Raw genomic sequence first — 21,682 nt, 5'->3', positions numbered from 1 at the left:
AAATATTTTTATGAATTTTTGTAATTTAATAAAATTTAAAATGATGAAAGTTTAGGTTGCACCAAAATAAGAAATTTAAATCAATTTTCTTACGCAATATTTAATGTTCAATATATATTTTATGGCTCATTTAGTTTAGTGAACATGATTTTTATCTTACTTAATTATCTTATCCGATTATTATAGTACAAATTTTTATCCTGAAAAATATGTTGAGTTAGCAATCATTAGGAGAAGAATTTTTTTTCAATTATATTTTTACTCATACTGTTATATTTTTAATATTTATAAAAATAATTATTTTGAAAATATATAATTTTAATATTTTTATAAAATATTATATAAACATTTTTAATAAAAAAAATTTAAAAATTAATTATTTTTAAAAGTCTATAATTTTTTAAGAAAAGTATACTAAAAAAAACATTTGTAAGAAAATATTTTAATCACTTTATGAAATATATTTTTTAATTTTTTAATTGTAAAAATTGAATAAAGTTATTATAATTTGATATTATATGTACATGAAAATGTTTTTTAAACTTTAATATATATATATATATATATATATTGAAAATTAAATATTTTTAAATTATATTAATTGTGATAAAATAATGTTTTTATTTAAATATAATTTATGTTTTTTTCTATTTTTTTATTTATTTTAAACATAATATTATTTGTTCTACTGTCTTGATATAGTAGGATAAAAATTTATACTTCTCTTGCCATATCTTTATGTATTTTTCTATCTTATCATTCTCTTATTTTATTTGATCATCAAACACACTGTTAAGTTAATAGTTTATTAAAAAATAGTATTTATGAACTATGTTAATATCCATTTTTTAATGTATATTAAAGATATAATAACAAATTTCATATAATATGTTTTTAAAAAATACATGATATTATAAAATTTATTGTATTAATAAAAATAAAGCATATAGTTTCATCTTAAACGCGTTAAAATATTTGATCAAATGTTTATCTTACTGAAAAGCTTATGTCGACTCTAAACGTGTTTTTTATTTCTGGTTGATCGATTTTTGTTAATAACACTTGATTAAATATACTTTCAACATGTATTTTTATTAATTATTTTATTTTTAAAAAAGATAAAATATATTTTAAAAATACTAATTTATAATATAAAATATTTTACTTTTTTTAATCTAAAAATATATATAAAATGTGTTGCTAATTTTCTGCGATCGTTTCGGGCAACCTACGGCGCTAAGGCCAAAATATTGAACGATGTGGGGCTCATTCATTTTGCATTTTGCCTTTTTTACAAGTCAAAACAATACACCACTATCTATCTATCCATCTCCATTTAATAGCATAAAGCAATAGGCCTTAACTATTGGTATACAAATCAAAGTCAAAAATCAAAACATAGTCCGTATACTTTACGCTTTCTAGAATGGGACATGTTCCTTTGTGGTTCGATAATCTCGCCTAGTTCAGACAACTAGGAACGTTAATTGAGGGGGGCAACACTTCCTTTCCTAGAGTTCAAACTCCTAGCTACCATTAGCATTATAAATATGCGTGCCTTTGTGCTCCAATTCGCAACCTGCTCTATCAAACATTATTATTTTCTCTTACATACCTAGTAGCTACTAGCAACCATTCTTCCCAGGATGAGGATGAGTATGCTATTAGACATTAACATTGTTGTTGTGGCAACCTTTGTCATGATCATGATGATGGTGCCCAAATACGTGAGTGCCCAAAATATAGGTGACATAGTTACACAAGATTTCTTCAATGGCATAATTAATCAGGCTGATGCAAGTTGTGCAGGGAAGAACTTCTACACACGAGATGCTTTTCTCAATGCTCACAATTCCTACAATCAATTTGGTAGTCTTGATAATGCCGATAGCTCAAAGCGTGAAGTTGCAGCTGCTTTTGCCCATTTCACACATGAAACTGGACGTTAGTATACTTGTTTTTATTTTATTTATGAATAATAACAATGCACATTTTCTTTAATTTTATATTCTTATTTATTATAAGATTTATGATAACAAGTTTTTTATCCATTACTTATACAAGAAACTATGTTCATTCATTTATTAAATGATGATTACTTAACATGGGCATGAATGTGCACATGCATGCAGATTTTTGCTATATAGAAGAGATTGATGGTGCATCAAAGGACTATTGTGATGAATCCAACACTCAATACCCGTGTGCACCTAACAAAGGGTACTTTGGGCGTGGACCAATCCAACTATCATGGAATTTCAACTATGGACCAGCTGGCCAAGACAACAATTTTGATGGGTTGAATGCTCCAGAGACAGTGGCTAATGATGCTACTGTGTCCTTCAAGACAGCATTGTGGTACTGGATGAAAAATGTGCGCCCTGTCGTTAACCAAGGCTTTGGTGCAACCATTAGAGCTATCAATGGCGCACTTGAATGTGATGGTAAAAACCCTGGCACAGTTGAAACTCGAGTTAACTACTACAAAGAATATTGCGAAAAACTAGGCGTTTCTCCTGGTGACAATCTTACTTGCTAAGTTATTAGCTTCCTGTAATAATTTCATCAATAAATATATACAATTCGAGGCTTAGTGCCTCATTATGATCTAGAATAATATTGCTATGAGGAATGTATTTGTTTTCTATCGACTTTGAATCCAATAAAAGAAAGTGTGTTATTTCGCCAGAATATGAATATGATTGATAAATTTACTCAAGTTCAACTCTATTAATCCCGTTTGGACTCGCACACTTTGATCTTTAACAGTTGCAATTTTATGGCTCACAAAATCAAATTTCTAGTGCCCTCCAACTGAAAAAATAATTTATGAGACTTGTAAACATTTTCTTTTATATATATACCCAGTGAAAGTCAAGATTCATTAACACTGATATTAAATTTAGATATTTATATTATTTAATAATTTTTCATATAATAAGATATTAATTAATCCAACAAGTTTAAAAGTTTATAATAAATATATTTTTGTAAAATTTCATAAACAATCAAATTAATAAGTAATTAATAATATTATTTTATTTTAATAGATATTATATTTTTAAAATATAAATAAATATCAAATTTTTTATAAATACATTTATAAAAAATTAAATTAGGTAAAATTTAATATACATAATCATAAAGATAATTTAACGATTATATTGGTCAATTTATATTTTATAAAAATTTATTAAAATATATAAGTGTTTAAATTTAATATTTGATGTCAAGGTTAATTTATTTCATTTATTAATTTAATTTTTTAATAAAATTTAATGTTTATAAAATATTATTAAATAAAATAAGTAATTAATATTTACTCTTTAAAAAGTTGTAAGTATTATTATTATTATTATTATTTATAAACGAATGTTTAGAAGATAAGAGAGACTACCCTACCACGTACAAACTTCAACAAAAATTTACAATAAAATTTATTTTACATATAACTCAGTGTCTGATTATTTATTAAATCAAATAAACTTTATATGCTATTTTTTCTTTACACCACTATGAAGTAATTAATTATTCCCTCAAAGAAAAAAATATTTTTGCTGTAGAAGAGCTTAAAAAGATAAGAATTGGTAGATTTGAAAATTACTTTGAAGATATGAAAGATTTAATTAATATTTGCAAGTGGCAAGTGATGTGGCACAAATATTCTCAACTAATGAACAATTCTCTAACATTAGACGGTGGAGGCTCCATTCCCATTTAAAGTGGAAAGACTAATTCAAACACAACCCTTTCCATTAAAGCATCAACTTAATTCTAACATTTCAAAATCACTTTAAATCATGATTATTATTTTTTCTAAATAATTTATATATAAAATATTTAATATAATTATATTTATTCGAACACGATATTATAAGTTAATCTGAAATAATATTCTCTCAGACGATTTACAAGATAAATTATGATTAATTTAATTTTAATTGTATTTTTTCTTTTCATATCATATGAGATATTAATTTTAAACTTTTAATATTTTTAAAATATAAGGCTTTATATAAATAAATTAATTAAGAAGTCGACATGTATTCATATTTTATTAAGTCATATTATAATTAAGTTTATAAGGGTTGAAATAAAAAAAAATACAATCAAAATATTAAAAAATATAAAGATAAAAATATATTTAAACTATTAATTTATAATTTCCATTCATAATTTCATCAGAACAAAGTTTATTACAACTGGAATTATCAAGTATTGGTGATTCATGATTACTCTGTTATGAAGTAGTTTGTAGAAATCAAATTTTGATAACTAAACATTAATTACGAGCTATTAGATATAACCCCAAAGAAGAAAGAAAAATGTACCAACTTGATTACTTTCTTTCATAGAAGATAGAAATTTCAAGTAATTTCTATTTTCCCGGGTACTCTAAATCTACACAAATAATGAAACTCTAGTTTTGCAATGGTCAAAGTTCAAACTGTTTTGTCAACGACATAAACATTATTTCTTATTCTCTTAGTCTTATATTATCATATCACTTTTGTTTTCAGAGGTATAACTTGTCTTAAAAGGTTTATTATTTAAAAAACTTTAATTATTTTATAGTAATATCTTAGTTTTATCTATTGACATTTTACTTAAATATTTATTTAAAATGTTCAAAAAATATCTTTAAAATATTAGTTGATAAAATAAAAGTAATTTTATATAAAAAATGTTATTAATACATGTCAATGTAATTTTTAATATACTCTAACTATAAATTTTAATAGTAATTTTTTAAACAATGTTCTTAACACATTTATCAACCGTATTCATACTTAATTAATTCACAGCAAAGTCATAAAAATTTTAAAGTCTTGCTAACAAGTGTTAATTAAAAATCATTAAGATCATGTTAGATCTATATTAGAAATTATAGTACTAAAACATAAATAATATTTTTTAATTTTTGATTCTTCAACTAAGATTCTAAATAAACTTGTTATAAAATCATTTTGTCATAAAAGACAAAAAATGTGAGAAGTTACCAACAACCGATGTCCCTATAAATAGGAGAACCAAATGATCTCAATTCTCAAACTTGTCTATCAAGTGTGATAAGAGAGTTAATAGAATTCTCCACAAGAGGAGATGGTGAGGATGGGGAACAAGTTACAGAACATTGTTCTCACACTAGTGATGAGTGGCTTTGTCTTGATGATGATGGTGAGAGCTCAAAACTGTGGGTGTGAGGCAGAGTTATGTTGTAGCCAATACGGGTATTGTGGGAATGGTGATGACTACTGTGGTAGAGGATGCCAAGAAGGTCCTTGTTTTGGCACTGCAACACCCAACGATGTTTCTGTCTCTGACATTGTCACATTTGATTTCTTCAATGCTATAATTGATCAAGCTGATCCCAGTTGTCCAGGGAAGTATTTCTACTCACGAGATGCTTTCCTCAATGCTCTCAATTCCTATGACCAGTTTGGTAGGATTGGTTCTGTAGATGACTCTAAGCGTGAAATTGCAGCTGCTTTTGCTCATTTCACCCATGAAACTGGACGTTAGTACCCTTAACATACAAATATATTTATTATATATTTCGCTTTAACATATATTACTTGTTTAAAAATTATTTCTTTTTCCACTATGTGAAAGAAAAAAATAGTGTATATCACCAATTATTTGTGTTTCAGTAAATATAATTATGTTAAATATTTAAAAAGAAAATTTTGTAATTATAGTTAATCTAATTGGCTTAAACATGATTTTCTTCAATAAAAAATACATTAGACAAAAAAATTATATAATATAAAATCACACGTGTTTATAATGACATAAAATTATTATTATTATTATTTTAATAAATGTAAAACAAATTTGAGAATGAAAGAAATAACAAAAAAAAAAGTGAGATTAATGAATGATTAATTAGCGTGGCCACATCCATGCATGCAGATTTTTGCTATATAGAAGAGAATGACGGTCCATCAAAGGATTACTGTGATGAAAGCAACACCCAGTATCCGTGTGCTCCTAACAAAGGCTACTATGGGAGAGGACCCATCCAACTATCGTGGAACTTCAATTATGGACCAGCTGGGGAGAGCAACGGTTTTGATGGGTTGAACGCTCCAGAGACAGTGGCCAATGACCCTGTTGTGTCTTTCAAGACAGCATTATGGTATTGGACACAAAATGTGAGCCCTATCGTTAACCAAGGCTTTGGTGCAACCATCAGAGTCATCAATGGCCAACTTGAATGTGATGGTGCCAACCCTGAAACTGTTCTGGCTCGCGTCAATTACTATTCCCAATATTGTTCACAACTCGGTGTTGATCCTGGTGATAACCTCTATTGCTAAGTTATCATTAGCTATACTACTAAACGCATCTATGTATTGATGGTAACTGGATATCATATCATACATAATTTCAATTCCACGTATTAATAGAACTAGCAGTGTTGAAAGTGTAACAGCTGGAAGAGGTTCATGTCTCCCCCCCCTTCTTGATCATAGTATAAAATAAATAAATAATTTAAGGCTTGTTACTGTAATTACTTTTAATCTTTATTAAAAGTTGTATTATGATTATTTTAATTTTTTATAAGATATGTTATTGTTGCAAATTACTTTTTTTTTCTATTAATGAGATTTGTCATTCGATCGAATCACCTTAGTTAATTAGTATAAGGCATCAAGTCCGGAATGACTAAAGAAGAACAAAGAGATCACGACAAAGAAAAAATGCAGCAAAAAACAATGTTCTTTTATACTATTTTGTCCAAGTACAAGAGATTAAGATATATATAACAATTACAAGGGAAAGAAATAACTATTAACAATGGAAATCTTATTACAACTGAAAAAATAAGAGTTATTTTGGCTTTACACTCTCAAACTCAGGTGAAGGCTTGGCTGAAACACTGAGTTTAGTTGAGAACTGATGGAATAAAGAAAACAAGACTACTTTGGTAAAAATGTTAGCAATTTGAACAGTTGTAAGAACATGATGAACATAGACAATAGAATAAGCCAGTTTTTTCCTTAGAAAATGCATGTCTAGTTCAAAGTGCTTTGTTCTAGTGTTGAGAATTGGATTAGTAGTAAAAAGTACAACACTTAAATTATTGTAGAAAATTGATGGAGTTAGAGATAACAAAGAAACTTGAAGTTTAAATTGTAAGAATTGAAGCCATATGAACATGATAATCTACTTCCATGTTGTGAGGACTCTAAGAGGACACTTCTGCAAGGAACTCTAAGATATGGGTTGTATGTGTTTGATTATCTACTTTCTATATCAGTAAGACACATTGTTAATACTTAAAAAAAAAATCATTTTCAGTATGTATATCAAATGAAATTGTAGATTTTAATCTTTGGTATAATAGACTAACACAAAAAGTTATTAAGCACGTCTTACAAAAATGTAATATCTCTTTTCATCCAAATAAAATGAATTCTTTATCTCAATCCTGGTTGTCTAGACAAATCTCATCACTTACCATTCTTCAATGGTACATAAATTACTTTTAGAACTTATATATATATATATATATACACGGATCATCTCCTATAAACTCTTTTAATATTCAATAATGCGTTTACTGATACCTTTTCAAGATTTTCTTGGATCTATCCATTATAAAATAGGTCTCAAGGGGCAATTCTAAACCATGGCTGATGAATTACAACTACACATAAAGCTTAAAGTTATTCAAACTGAAACACTAAAAGTTACTTTGTGCTACATCCTTTACAATTAGGATCTAAGTCAACCAATCAATGTTACATTTTAGATATATTTACTTAATTATGGAATTATTTTACACTCCTAAATGATACACCTATTAAAAATAAAAAAATAAGAAAAAATAAAAAGAGAAATAGATATAATGAGTGATGTGATAAAAAAAACTAAAAAAAAAATGTAAGATATAGATAAAAATTAAGGTTGGTGAATTATTTTATCATTTGCTAAGCAATTATGGTTCAGTTTAAATTTTTTTTTTTAAATACTTTTAGGAGAATAAATAAAAAATGAATTAAACTTTTTCAAAAAGTTAAAATAAGTCATGTATCTTTAACTTCTAAAAAAATTAAATAAGATTCTAAAAATTAGATGCATCATGCATGAGTTGATTTTAACTTATCTCTTTCTTTTCTTTTTCTTTCCTTTTTGTTAAAATTTTCTCTTCTTATATTTATTAATAAATTATATCCGAACAGAACCTATATATGCTAGGCACTGATATTGAGGGCCAATAAGCTAAGCTCGTTACACAAGTCCAACATCTAAAAAGACTTGAAAATTAGCTCTTTTATGAACTTAATTTAAATCTCTAATGAATTAATGTTTGTTGTCTTCATCATACTCGTACATAGTTTGAAATTTGATTTATTTATTAATTAATTGGCACTCACTTAAACTCGTCATCGTGCTCGCACTACGAACATTTCATCTCTAATTGCATAACTCCGAGTGGGCACTTGGGTCCAATGGGTGAAAGATTAAGAACACAACTTGGGTGGATGCAAATATCTTTACCACTGAATTACAAGGTATTCCAAGGTTCTAGTTGGTTGGAAAATTGAGTTGTGGAATCTTAATCACAACTAATAACACTCTTTGAGAGGATTGCGACAAGTATGAAAAGGACGAGACAAATGTTGTGCAGCTGATTCTACAAGTTGGGAAGGTTGGATATTTTCCTACCTATATGGGGAAAACAAGTCATAGTTCTTCGGCTTGAGTTTCGATAAGAAAATGAGAATTACAATGGAATAGAAAATGACATATTCGATAAATAATATGGTGTAATAAAAAAGAAAGAAAGATAAGGGAAAAAATAAATATATTTTTCTTCATATTTCTCTCTTTCTCCACCCATTTCACACTCCTAAAATGGGGTCTGACATGATTTTTTTAAAAAGAAAATAGCTTATGATTTTAAGGTTTTATTCTCTCCTGTTTATTAAAGGTGTAGTTGGCTGATCTTCTTTTCTTTTCCCTCCTTGAGTGGGGTGGTCCCGTTGTTGAATCAAAATAAATGATCACGACTTTTCAAATTTATGTTCAAACTGTAGAAATATATAACAAATTTATTCATCTAATAGTTTGTGGTTGAATTGTTCGTTTCGAATGGATGACGTCGGGAAGAGCAACGAGTTATGAAATGATTAGCTATTTTCATTGTCATGATATATGAGTAGTGCTTTTAATTGAATTTTGCAGGTAATCAAAGTTGACAATTCAAAGCTTTAATTTGGGTTGACATTTTGAAGTGCCTATTCCCATTTTGAACATTTCGCAGAAACCATAGCAATAGTTGCTTTTGCTCATACTATCATGTGCGCATATATTAGTTCATACTTAACATTATATTTGTAATTCAATACTCACATAAAAGCGGCTTAAAAGAATGATATAGGTTGATTGATGAAATAAGAAATGACATACGTATATAAATTAAAGAATCTTATTTCAATTCAAATATACATCAACATGGATCTTTGCATTTGTTAGATCTGATCCGTGTATTTTCTAGCTACATAATCCTTTGTTTATGAATCAATAGAGACCATACATCTAGACCTGAAAAAATTTAAATAAAAAAGTGATAAAATAATTGAGCTATCTATATGTGAAAATGGGTACTTGTACGCATGCGTTTTGAGATTTGAATGGAATAATTAATGCCTATGATCAATGACCAGGGCCTTTAGGACTTGGTCCAGAAGCCAAACGCTGCAACCAAAATGCCATGGTGTTCTTGGCATGTTCATAGGCTGATGAGGTGTATGTTTGGAGATGATTATCTCTTGCAAATGCTAACCCCTCCGAATTCGGTAAAACCCTACCTGCCTCCACCCTAGTTGGATTGTGACCAATCAAAATGGCAAGGCACATAACAACTACGATCAAATTCAAAAGGGTGCATGACTTAACGGAACTCATTGTTGGAAACTCTTTGTGACTTGGCTTAAGTTAGAGCTAGAAAGGAGGGTTGTTGTGTCTAGCTATTGAAGTGCACTACTGCTTATTAATTGCTAGCTATGGGAGCAATGGAAGCTTGTGGTTGTTGCTTAAGGATGGTGTAGGGGGTGGGTAGAAGTGGTGCCATTTTATAGTGTGACAGGGAAACAAAGTAAGTGTGTTAAATTTGTGCTTGTCTTTGTGGACTCATGGTTTTGAACAGATTAACGTGTTGACCAAGGACTTGGGAAGTTGCCATGCAATATGAAATAGTAATAATAATAATATATTTCTATATTTTTTTATTGTACAATTCTAATAAATATAAAATACCAATTTCAATATGCAGTCTAAACTTTAAAAATACATTTTTAAATATAATTAAAGTCTCTAATTTATCTTTATATATATATATATATATATATAATTTGGTCTACAAACAATATAACAGAATCTAAAGCATGACGCACATGTTTGCCCGGTAAAGAGAATACATGGTTTAATGTTTGAATATGTCAAAGGATACTAAGTTGAATGTGTTGGATATTACGAATGCATCCTTGTAATTAAGCCCACGTCGCAGAGGGTAGTTTTGGTTTAGTGTTGACTAGGTAATGGTGCAAATATATTATGTTTGATTGTGTTGCACTTTAGCGGTGTAACCAGATCGGAAATTTTGAATACTCTGTGTATTTTGACTATGCTGGAGAAAAATGAAAGATAACACGTCACACCTAACCTAAACTATTTAGAATATAACACGTAGTTTTTTTTGTTTTTGACGGAGAAATTTAATAACAAGTTGGGACTTTCTTCCAAGTTCCAAATTCTAACTAAACTACTCATTTTTACTTTATTGACAATTAAGAGAAAAAAAAAATATATATATATATATATATATAGTAAGGAAAAGAATATCAAAACAGGCAGCGGAAAGCGATGGGACAAATAGAGCAAAAACAATGCAGGCAATAATTAAATTAATCAAATTCGTTAAGAAAAAGGTTAGATTATGTTTTTAATACTTCAAAAATGTTTTTTTTTATTTGGTCTTATATTTTATAAAAAAAAAAAAATTAAAAAATACTATTTAACAAAATTATCGAAAGAAATAAAACAAAAAACATATGAATCACACTCTTAATTAATAATTCTCTCTCATGATTTTGTTGTTTCTAACAAATTTTAATCAATAACTAAAAATACATTAGGAAAATATATTCCCAGCACTCTTTAAAATAATATACCAGCAGGGATTTAGTATAATATAAAGAACTTGTCACCCACAAAGTGACGTAGTTTGAATCCTTGTTAAGAGAGGTGCCTAAATTTAGTGTGTGACTATACTTTGATCAATTGACCAAAAAAAGGCTATACTTTGAAAAGGAATGTTTTATATAAAAGACTTTTATGAGGAAAAAAAACAAATAATTATTTAAATTTTTAAAAATAAATTATCCTTGAAAAATAAAATGCATATTCATATAAAATAATGCAAAACAAGTAACCTGAAAATATCACTGCATTTAATCTTAGCAGTTCTACATGTTTTTAATATTAGTAAGTTTTTCGTACATTAAATAGATATCCTAAAATTTAGATAACATTTAAAATATAAATTAAAAAATATTTAAAAATTTTATAGAAACAAACATGATTAATTCAGATAATTTTTTAATATAAATTAAAGTATTTAAAATAGTAAATATTTTAAAATCTTGAACTCAAAGAGAAGTTAAGATTGTACATATATCTAAGAGAAAGTGAAGAAGGATATTAAGTCGATTTCAATTGGATGTATTCGAATTTAATATGCAGAAACTCATTGTTTAAAACCATTTCATACTTAATGCAATTAATATCTGCAAATTTTATCCATAAAAAATTGATTTAATAAAGGAGATAAAGTAAATTAAACAATTTTAAAAATTATTTATGCAGATCTTATTTATAATTAATAAAGAATAAAATAGAAAAATTGTAGCATAAATTAGAAGTATTAAATGTAAAATGAAAATAAAAAAATTAGACATAATTTTTGAAAAATAAAAGTCATGCCTATATAAGAGAAATGGTATGTTCAAAGAAATTATCTCACAGCACTATAATTTTTTATATAATTATAGGTTGTTAAATTGCAGGCCAATAATATATAAACTATGTAAGTAGATAACGTTGAACTTCTTTTCAATTGATCGAGATAAGTTTTCTCGTTGTTCATTTTCTATTATTATAACACATTAACATTGAATATTTCAGTTCATAACTTGAATGCTCATTTGCTAGTTTCTTCCGTCCACATTTGCACTAAGTAAACGTACAAATGACTAAGAAATGTGCATGGTCCTGCATGTCCAAAATAAAATATAATTTCAATACCTAAGTACCAAACCAAAGGTGAAAAGGGATACCCTTATGATTTATGAGCATGATGGCGTTGATAACCTTGCTCCTCAGTGAAGGTGTTATACAAACTCAGAAGACAATCAAAACCTTCGACCTCTGACATGCCACGAAATTTAACATAACTCCTTGCGGAAATTGTCGATAGTGAGAATGTGTGAGATACTGTAGAGTTTTTGAGCAACTCTGGATTTTCATAAAAAAGAAAAACAAGGACTGCTGATCGTACATATTATATTTTACAATCACACTTGAGGTATTAAAAATATAACATGTGCTACATTAGCATGCAGCATTGAGCTCATTAGTTCATTTTTCCATCCATTATCGTAAATGGCCATTAGCTGTACAAGGTTGATAGCAGAAATACAGAACTAAGTTCAAGCTTAAAATATTTAGAAACAAAAAAGATTCCATACTTCAAAATTCCTTTGCCCTTTGCCTCAATTGATCAAGTTCCATCTCAATCTCAGCATCTCGAAATGGAATTCCAGTGTTGGTGTTAGTGGTGCCACTTCTTCCTGGAGGAAGGTCTCCTTTCTGTTTGAAGCAAATAGTCAAACGATTAAATGGAAAAAATGGGTATGTAGCACGTTAGGTAAAATTGTATGAAAGTTCTTCTCCGTCAAATATACTTTTTTTTAGCATAATATAATGCTTTTGGAAAAAGATATCATTCATTCCCTTCTTTCACCGGTTTACCAATTTCTGTTGGCAAAAGAGGGAAAGGAAACAATTTGCAAGGCAGTTACTAAAAAAATTCTCATCGCATTGTTACCAAGACATACAAACTATTTTCCATTTGAAGCATACCTTTGAGCCACCAGCTAATTCTTTTTTCAAACTTGCCAGGTCGTCATCAACTGATGAGCTCTCAAGCAATGCAAACTGCAAAAAACAATAATTGATGGGTTCAGGAGAAAGAAATCCATGAATTTCACAAATAATTATGCAATGAAGGAGTAAGTTGAACAGCCTTTGCCACTCCAAACTTATCAATTCTCTCATGCATGAGAAAATAATGGATGCTGTAGCCCTAGCTAAGACACAATAAAAGAATTCATTGGACCAAGGATTTATATAGAGAGAATCCCAATGTATATTTGGAACTTAGATTTGTTCTCATGCTTTTTATGGTTCAGAGCCATATTCAAATTATTTCCCAAAGGAAAATATTTTTACATAAAGAAGATTTTACTCGTAATCACTGGACTCAGTTTATTTCTTTACTAAATAGCTTCTAAGAAAATGGTTTCCACATTTTCAAACAGCAAGTGAAATAGGCAAAGTAAACTGTATTATTATTGAAAAGAAAAATAGGTTCAAGAGGCAAACTGTCTTTGACATCTGCAGGCAATCTATTCAATGACCCACTGTGAAATGTAGTGAATCTAGCTACGAGAATAATATTTCAGAAGATTTTAAATTCCATCAAACTTTTACTTTTCCTATGATCAAATAAACTTAGGTTTGGGTCCCTTCATCCTATTTCCCATAAGAACAAATTAAAATAAAACAAATTTAGGTTTTCTCTCCTAATTTGTATTCTTTCATTTTCAAGATCAACATATATAATGCATGCATATAAACTCAAAATTACATGGTATAGAAACAGTTACAACCTTTCCTTCGAGATCATCACTTGTCAACTGGCCAAGAGCTTCCGCTTGGGACTCCATCGCCAACACTATCAAGATAACAGGAAAAAAAATAGAAAGAAAATTAATTACATATGCAATGATAAAAGCACAGAAAAAGCTTACATAAATAACTAATGCAAATGTTGACGTATTTTTTTATTCTATTGATTAGGCTGTGATTTTTAAGCATTTCATATCATGTTCACATATTTCAACTTTTGTTTTACTCACAATTTTCTTCATTATAGATTTTGACTTCAATTCTACAACTAGACTAATTAGGATAAGTACCAATGGGCATGAATAAGGTCAAAGTGCCCATAATTCACAGTAAAATTTTGGCCTAATCACAACCATGATTATGCAATATAGCCCTTCTCAGTTGTCAAAATACATTCAAATAACAAAGGTTTTGAGCCATTAGAAGCTTGAACATGTCAGATTTTGAACACTAATAGTTTATGTATATAATAATAGGTTATCAGTTGGCAAAAGGAAAAAGGAAAGCAAAGCAGGATAGAAAGCATTGAACCTCAAAATATCTCAGGAACAACAAGACGACAACAAAATTAAATGTTTTAAGTGATTAAGGGTACACATCAAGTACAGACCAGGTTATAAGTAATTCCAAACAGCCAAATAGTAGACTCGGTGAATTTTCTTACCTTTCTCTTCCATCTTTTCAAAAGCTGAAAGAGCACTACTTGTATTGACATTTCCCAGCATCTCACTCACCTTGGTTGCAGTCCTAAAGGAACATCAACCAACAATCATTAAAAAAAAAAAGGCAGAGAATATAGACGGCAATAAGACAGAAGTCAAAGGGTAAAAATTGAAAGACAAACTTTGCAGATTGAGCTCTTGCTTTCAGAGTATCCTTCTTCGACCTTGCCTCCTGTATCTTACTCTCCAAAAGCTACAAAATAAACAATTTACAGCTCATAACTATGATAAATAAATGTTACTTAAAACAAATAAAAAAAGCCTGCATTAGAATATTAAACTAGAATTGTTCAACCAATTCCAATCATTTCTAGGAGGCTTTTCTTACAACATGGTAGAAAAAGAGCATTGTGATGAGTCCACTTCCACCAAACAACTTTCCATCTCAATTTTTAAACTGCATTCTCCCCATCAGCATTATAGATCTGCTGGTAATTTTAGGCTTTAGACTGCCCACCAGAAATTAGTTTTGCTAATTTCTTTTTGCCACTTTCCTTTTCCTGTTATTCTATTCTCAAGATAATTTTACATTCATACTTTATAGTTAAGGTAAGACAGGTTCAGCAGAAGCTATAGGAGGATATCCTTGTATGATCAGTTGTTGAAAAGTGGAAGCTCACAAGTCAATAGGTTAAGGATAGGTTTTCAAGGATAGAAATGGTAGAAAGCTGGCAGATTCTAGATTTCGTTATTTTACATATTTTACAGTAGGAGAAATGTGGAGTTAACAGACGGGTATTAATGGTAAATTAATGCCTTTACAATGTGAACAGTACAAACATTGGAAACCATGGTGCATGGATTCTGGGGTTAATTCATGGAAGGAACAAAGAGACTTTCAAAAGAGAAGAATTTAATGCAACATGCTGAGAAAATAGGTCAGGATATTGGGTAAATTAAAGAAAACACCATGGAGGACTGGACGTTGAAAAGAAGTAAATTAACCTAGGCTTCGCACCTAGAGTCAAAACTAATCCAAAATGCTAATTCATTGATCTTTAGACTTAGGATTTCTTGTCACAGTGATCTTTATGTCATGATGTCACTCCATAAAAAAAGAGTTGCCTTGATTACTCATCCCAATGCTTCAAAATTTTTTATTTCTAACACATACCCACAATGCAATGTTTTGACAAATTGAGAGAGAAGAAGATTTAGCTTACTCGTGTGTTAGAGACAAGATTCTCAACCACAGTCTTTTGTTGATCAAGTTGAGCTTTCAAAGAACTGGCATTATCCTGCGACATATTAAAAGCATATAATGAGCTTCCCAATTATTTTGAAGTTTCACTTTCCTGAACCATTGAACAAAAGGTCAAACTTTGCAAATTTTTAAATCAACAACACAGTCATCTGTATTCATATTTACATCAATATCTGACATCACTAGAAATGTACAAGTCAAGTCTGTCATTATCTAAAAACTCCAACAATTCATATAATCAAAAGTCAAAACAAGTTATAAACCATGGCAATCTAAATGGACATTCCATTTCATGGACCCACATATTTGGTTGAGGTTAATTAACTTGGGAAGACCGGGAAGAGTTCCAATTAAGCATTAACAGATGTTTGTTTGTAGGAACGAGAAAATAGCAAATGCAAGCATCAAATGTTTCAATATTATTAAGCAACAAGAGGAGGACAAAGCACTACAACATAACAAACACATGAAACAAAGATAAAAAAACAACAGCTTCATTCTCATTAATTTACACAATTACACACCACAAAATACGGAATCCCCTTTAAAACCTAAAGTACAAATTCAAACAAATATTAGCATAAGACCCTTCAATAAAATGAGAACGTACTGCATAAGATTTTCGCCTCTTAAGTGCTTCACGAGCAAGATCTTCTTCACCTTTCTGAAGAGCAAGTTGTGCTTTACGGTACCTATATCAGATGAAAGCATAAAAGCAGTATTTATATAATGTACATCATTAACAAATTAAGATAACAACTCTTTCATACATTACCACTCTTCAGAAGCTTGTACTGCCGCTTTGTATTTATTTTCCAATCGCTTTTGCGATGCCAATACCTCAACAAAGAAAGAAATATATTTTTTAACGAAAGTAAACGGAGAGGAAGAGATAGCATAAATTGAGAAAACTGGCAGTCATATTTTAAGTCCGTTCACAACTAAATAGTTCATGCATAATCATAGAACAAGCAAAACAGTTATAAGAACAGATAAAGATTGAAAGAAGACGAGGAAACAACATATACAATAATTTAAAATAAAATAAAGAGATTAAAAAAAATGTAACTAACTTGTGCAGTAGCTTGACGCATTTTAGTCAAATCATCATTCATTTCAAGCACAGCTTGCTCCAATATTTTCTCCGGATCTTCAAAAGAACTTATGATAGCATTTGCGTATGACTGCATTACTAAGATGACAAAATCTAACCATAATGACAACAACAATGAGAATATTAAAGCTAAACCATGAAAATCAAAACGATTGTCGTTTGAGTACTGTTTTTTTTCACCTTGACAACTCTCGCGAACCTGTCAAAGAGGTTCATACCAGCACCAACAGCACCTCCACCACGTCTACAACCAGAAGATCCCACAGGCTTCACAATCCTTATCCCTCTAAGTTTCAGAACTTCCACTGCAACAATTAAACACGATTAATCGAATTAATCACGTGCTAAAATGCAGTGCTTAAGCAAATTAAGCGAAAATTAACGATTCAGTTCGATTTTGAGTAGCGGAAAGAAACTGAGAAAACCTCCTGCAGTGCCGAAAAAGGATGTTGTGAGAGGCTTCTTGAGTACGCAGAGAGTAGAAGATGAAGAAGATTGAAATGGCGCGGGTGGCAATCCCGTAAATATCTGAAGTTTCGTCGACATGTTTGTGATCAACGAGAACGTTTGCAGTAGCAGATAGAGTTGAAGATATTGAGAGTTTGGGAACACTCCTCAACCTTGTTCCTCCTCTCTCGCTGCTCGATGCGCGTCTCCCATTTACAATGGGCCCAAATGAGGGTTTATGCCATACTCATAAATTGGGCCCCGAACCTGGACCGGCCCATGTTTTCACGTCCAGCCTGTATAGTTCGGCCCCATTTTTCGTTGACCAAAAAAATAATAAAAAATTCCTACTACATTTTTCAGTTTGTTTTTTTATTCCAACGCCTTGGTAATGAGCAGTTAAATCCCCATAAACTATAAAATGAAATTTTATTTTATATACAATCAGGTTCTTATTGTTCCAATCTAATGTTACAACATTGCTCGTCCCTGTAACAATTGTTTCGGAACAAAATAGCATACCAAGTTAAATTTTTATAAAAAAATTAATTATAATATATTAATATTGTCATTCATTTATATGCTTTAAAGTAGATATTATGTAATTAATTCACAGTATTTTTTTACACTAATATATTATAATTATACTTAAAAAAAAAACCTTTGTCATAAAAAAAGATTAGGCATATGTGTAAAAGATTCAAAGGACTTATTATTCAACCTTTTTCTTAGGCTGTTTAATATATGAAAATATTTACGAGCAAATGGATACCTACCAACCTATATTTTTAACAATAAAACGAAATTTCAGTTGAAACTGTATCAAGTTTGATCTGGTGAAGTTAGATGCATACACATTGAGTGCACCCTATTGATTTCTATCTGCCACCTTGCCACGTGGTGGACAACAAGGACACGATGCTACAGCTTCAACCCATGTTTGACAAGATTCGGTTTATCCATTTCGCGAACATCATCGCATGACATCCTTGGATATGCCCAGCATGGCTTTGTCTCTCTCCTCTCTGCTTCTCCCACTTGGTAACCCATTCACTTTGCTTCCTCAAACTTGCACTTGTTTCCTTCACGCCACTACTCAATTATGTTGCATTTATCTTTTTTTTTTGTCATAATCTCAACAACAATGCTTGATTCTCTATCCCATTGACGGGTTATGGCCTTCTCTAGGATGATTGTCCTCCTATGAATCATAATGATGTCAGAAAGGCTTTTTAAGAAAAGCAAAAATCAGTTATGTTATGTTGATAGTATATTATTAATAGGAAGCGGTTGAGATTCATAGAATGTGAATTCAATTCAGTTTTGTTTCTTCAATTGCATTGTTGATTTGACTGTTACAATTGTTTTCTAAACTTGGTTCCATTTGGGTAGGTTCTACTTGTTGTAAAAGTCCATCTTTTACTCCTCCTGAAAGCATTTTGGTTGACAAATTTCGAAGTTTAGTTGTTAAAGTGAAGTCCTCGGAGACAAGGGAATCCATTGCTATGTTTAATTCCAATTCACGTAGGGACTTTCTTGGGTTAGCTTTAGGGGTCTCAGGACTCTTCATCCATTCATTGGATGCCAATGGAGCTGGTTTGCCACCGGAGGAAAAGCCAAAACTATGTGATGACACTTGTGAGAAAGAGCTTGAAAATGTATGGTGAGATTACAGTCTCTTTCTTTGCCTCCTTTCTTTGTTTTCCTCCACTTAAACATTACCAATGATTGCTGTATATTGCTGAGAAGGCATTCACATTCATGCGGTTGCATCACCTTTATGCAGTAATGTTAGGGAACAGCGTTCTGTGAGGTGAATAAAATGTGATGCTTTTTTTTTTAATATTGGGAGCTTGAAACATCGTTATATTACAGAAGATAAAACGATTTCATTGAATTTTCTTGGCTTAAAAAGTGGTTAGAGATTCTTATTATTATACTGAAGATACTGTATCATGTTCAATTGTGTGCCGTTCAATGAAGAATCTGTTATTGTTAGAAATAGTTAATCAATGTGATAGCACTTAATATCCATAATTAATAGATCACGGATGCTATCTTTGAATATTTTATGCAATGAAGGTGCCTATGGTAACAACAGAATCAGGATTGCAATACAAGGATATTGAAGTTGGGCGAGGCCCTAGTCCACCAGTTGGATTTCAGGTATGTAATGTCTTTTCACTTGTTCAGATTCTCTTGTATCGCCTTGACCTTTCAAAATGACAACCAATGATTAAATTATCTTCATTTCTTCACCTTGAGTTTACATATAAGTGACTTTTGTCTGGAGTAATGTTAAGTCCTCTGTCAGCATGTGATATTGTTTTCAATATGTTATGGTTGACTACTTGACTTCATTTCCATGTGCCTTTCTGACAACTTATTAATAATACCTTATGTAATGTAATTACAGGTGGCAGCTAATTATGTTGCCATGGTTTCATCGGGACAAATATTCGATAGGTATTACAATTATTATCATTCTTTCCTTAGTCCACGAATTGCTAGACGTTGAATGAAATGATGTTAGTTTGTGTATACATAAGAAGTTTTATTTGAATATGCATAATTGCATTACCATTCCTAATGAGATGTTGAATATCTAAATGTGATGTCAAGAGAGACATCAATCAGCCATATTTAGCAAAGAGCAAATACCATTGGAATGTTTTGGTGTTTCAGTTTTTTGTCACCTTCCAATTTTTGTTTTGAGGATGTTCTCTTTGATTCCTGATTACAATGCTCAACTATATATGTATCATCTATGCATTTTGCTTAAAATGAATTCAAAGCCTGTGCATTATGTGTTGCTCTTTTCTCCCCTTTTCCATGTACAGTTCACTGGAGAAAGGTCAGCCTTACATTTTTCGCGTTGGTTCTGGTCAGGTAAACTCTGGATATTGCTTTTGGTGTCTCTAAGCTTAAGAATTTCACCTACATCATAGTTAGTGTTCAAACTTGAAAAACAGTAGTTTCCAGGCCAAATTGTTTGATAATGCTTTTAAAGATTAACTGATATTCAACTCCATGATTAACAGGTGATAAAGGGACTTGATGAAGGTATTTTGAGCATGAAAGTAGGAGGGAAGCGTCGACTGTACATACCTGGATCAGTAAGCTTTCTGTCTTGATAGTTGATGCTATATTGCCCTCCACCTTACCCTTATCCTATGCTACATATCAAACATAGCAACACATTCAAAATCTTAAACTGATATTTGTGTCTTTTTAGTTTTTCCTTGTGAAGCTAGAGTACAACTTTTTTCAATATTATGCTTCCATCTGTTAGGACCAGGGAAGAAGAACAAATGATTGACACTAATAGGAAATCTAAAGTATGGAAAGTATATGTTAGGAGGAAAGGAAGGAAGGAGTCAACGGTTAGTTAGTTAGTTGTTATTTATTAATACCTTTTAAATAAAGTTAGAAGGGATAGGAGGGGGTTATGTTTTTGGTTTTGTAGAGAAATACTGAGAGGAAATATTGCTCAGTGTTCAGGGAGCTGTTAGCTCTGGGGGATCCTTGAATCCCTATTCTTTTCAAGGCATTAATATAGATTGTCAGAATTATTCAGTCTTTTGTTCATCTTTTTCTGATTTTAAAAGCTTTGACCCTAACACCATCTTCCTATTTCCTCCTCGGCTAAGACCATGAGCATTTGTGCTTGAAATGAGCATTGACCACAAAATTGTGACAATATATAACAATCGCCCACTGCTCTGGCAATTTTCTTTACTAATTTAATTCATCCTCCTTACAGGCAATGATAATTATTTCTTGAGTTCTAATTTATTTATTTATTTTAATTTGGTAGCTGGCATTCCCAAAAGGCCTTACATCTGCTCCTGGAAGACCAAGGGTGGCTCCAAACAGTCCAGTCATATTTGATGTTAGTCTGGTATATATACCGGGGCTTGAAGTGGATGAGGAATAAAATAAGGTTGTCCACTCAATCTTGATTGTACACAATCTTGATTTTTATTTATAAATATATCTATTCTATACAATCGTTAATTCTTTTGAGAAATAATCATAAAATATCATAGCTATGCTGAGTTGCATTGTGTCATGTTCAAAATATAAAGAAAAACTTTTCTTTTGGGCCTAAAAGGCTAGTACTCACTATTGATAGTTTATGTCGATTTATTTGCTCTTCGAGAGGAATAAGATTTCTTTATCGTACTTGGGAGTTTGACCAAAACGTGGAACTTT

General features: G+C 30.4%; 3 protein-coding genes across 5 annotated transcripts; 2 read left to right on the top strand and 1 right to left on the bottom strand.

The window, feature by feature from the left end:
* Nucleotides 1-1,606: 1,606 nt before the first annotated feature.
* Nucleotides 1,607-6,320, top strand: LOC113865155 (endochitinase PR4-like). The gene is made up of 5 exons (XM_027499539.1): nucleotides 1,607-1,944; nucleotides 2,133-2,534; nucleotides 4,490-4,522; nucleotides 5,099-5,518; nucleotides 5,914-6,320. The coding sequence occupies exons 1-5, from the start codon at nucleotides 1,647-1,649 to the stop codon at nucleotides 6,318-6,320; spliced, it is 1,560 nt and encodes a 519-aa protein (XP_027355340.1). The 5' UTR covers nucleotides 1,607-1,646.
* A 6,185-nt stretch (nucleotides 6,321-12,505) lies between these two features.
* Nucleotides 12,506-17,676, bottom strand: LOC113864760 (membrane-associated 30 kDa protein, chloroplastic). 3 transcript variants are annotated; one of them, XM_027498830.1, is made up of 11 exons: nucleotides 17,446-17,676; nucleotides 17,201-17,325; nucleotides 16,980-17,090; nucleotides 16,682-16,746; nucleotides 16,517-16,598; nucleotides 15,866-15,940; nucleotides 14,825-14,895; nucleotides 14,645-14,727; nucleotides 13,962-14,026; nucleotides 13,153-13,227; nucleotides 12,506-12,879 (listed from the first exon to the last, which is right to left on the bottom strand). In XM_027498830.1, exons 1-11 carry the CDS (start codon nucleotides 17,564-17,566, stop codon nucleotides 12,760-12,762), a joined length of 993 nt encoding a protein of 330 aa, XP_027354631.1. In that variant the 5' UTR covers nucleotides 17,567-17,676; the 3' UTR covers nucleotides 12,506-12,759. The 3 variants fall into 3 exon arrangements, with proteins under 3 accessions (XP_027354631.1, XP_027354632.1, XP_027354633.1); XM_027498831.1 differs by lacking the exon at nucleotides 17,446-17,676 and having other exon boundaries at nucleotides 12,542-12,879; nucleotides 16,980-17,113; nucleotides 17,201-17,330; XM_027498832.1 differs by lacking the exon at nucleotides 17,446-17,676 and having other exon boundaries at nucleotides 12,542-12,879; nucleotides 16,980-17,098; nucleotides 17,201-17,327.
* A 717-nt stretch (nucleotides 17,677-18,393) lies between these two features.
* LOC113865070 (peptidyl-prolyl cis-trans isomerase FKBP16-3, chloroplastic) lies at nucleotides 18,394-21,488 on the top strand. Its single transcript, XM_027499426.1, has 7 exons — nucleotides 18,394-18,508; nucleotides 18,860-19,125; nucleotides 19,550-19,633; nucleotides 19,884-19,933; nucleotides 20,308-20,356; nucleotides 20,509-20,583; nucleotides 21,285-21,488. Exons 1-7 carry the CDS (start codon nucleotides 18,448-18,450, stop codon nucleotides 21,402-21,404), a joined length of 705 nt encoding a protein of 234 aa, XP_027355227.1. The 5' UTR covers nucleotides 18,394-18,447; the 3' UTR covers nucleotides 21,405-21,488.
* Nucleotides 21,489-21,682: the final 194 nt, after the last annotated feature.

This window comes from Abrus precatorius, unplaced genomic scaffold (assembly GCF_003935025.1).
Source record: "Abrus precatorius isolate BTA unplaced genomic scaffold, Abrus_2018 Scaffold4, whole genome shotgun sequence".
NCBI lineage: Eukaryota > Viridiplantae > Streptophyta > Magnoliopsida > Fabales > Fabaceae > Abrus > Abrus precatorius.
The sequence above is the reverse complement of the archived record's forward strand: the minus strand, read 5'-3'. Positions and strand labels throughout refer to the sequence as shown.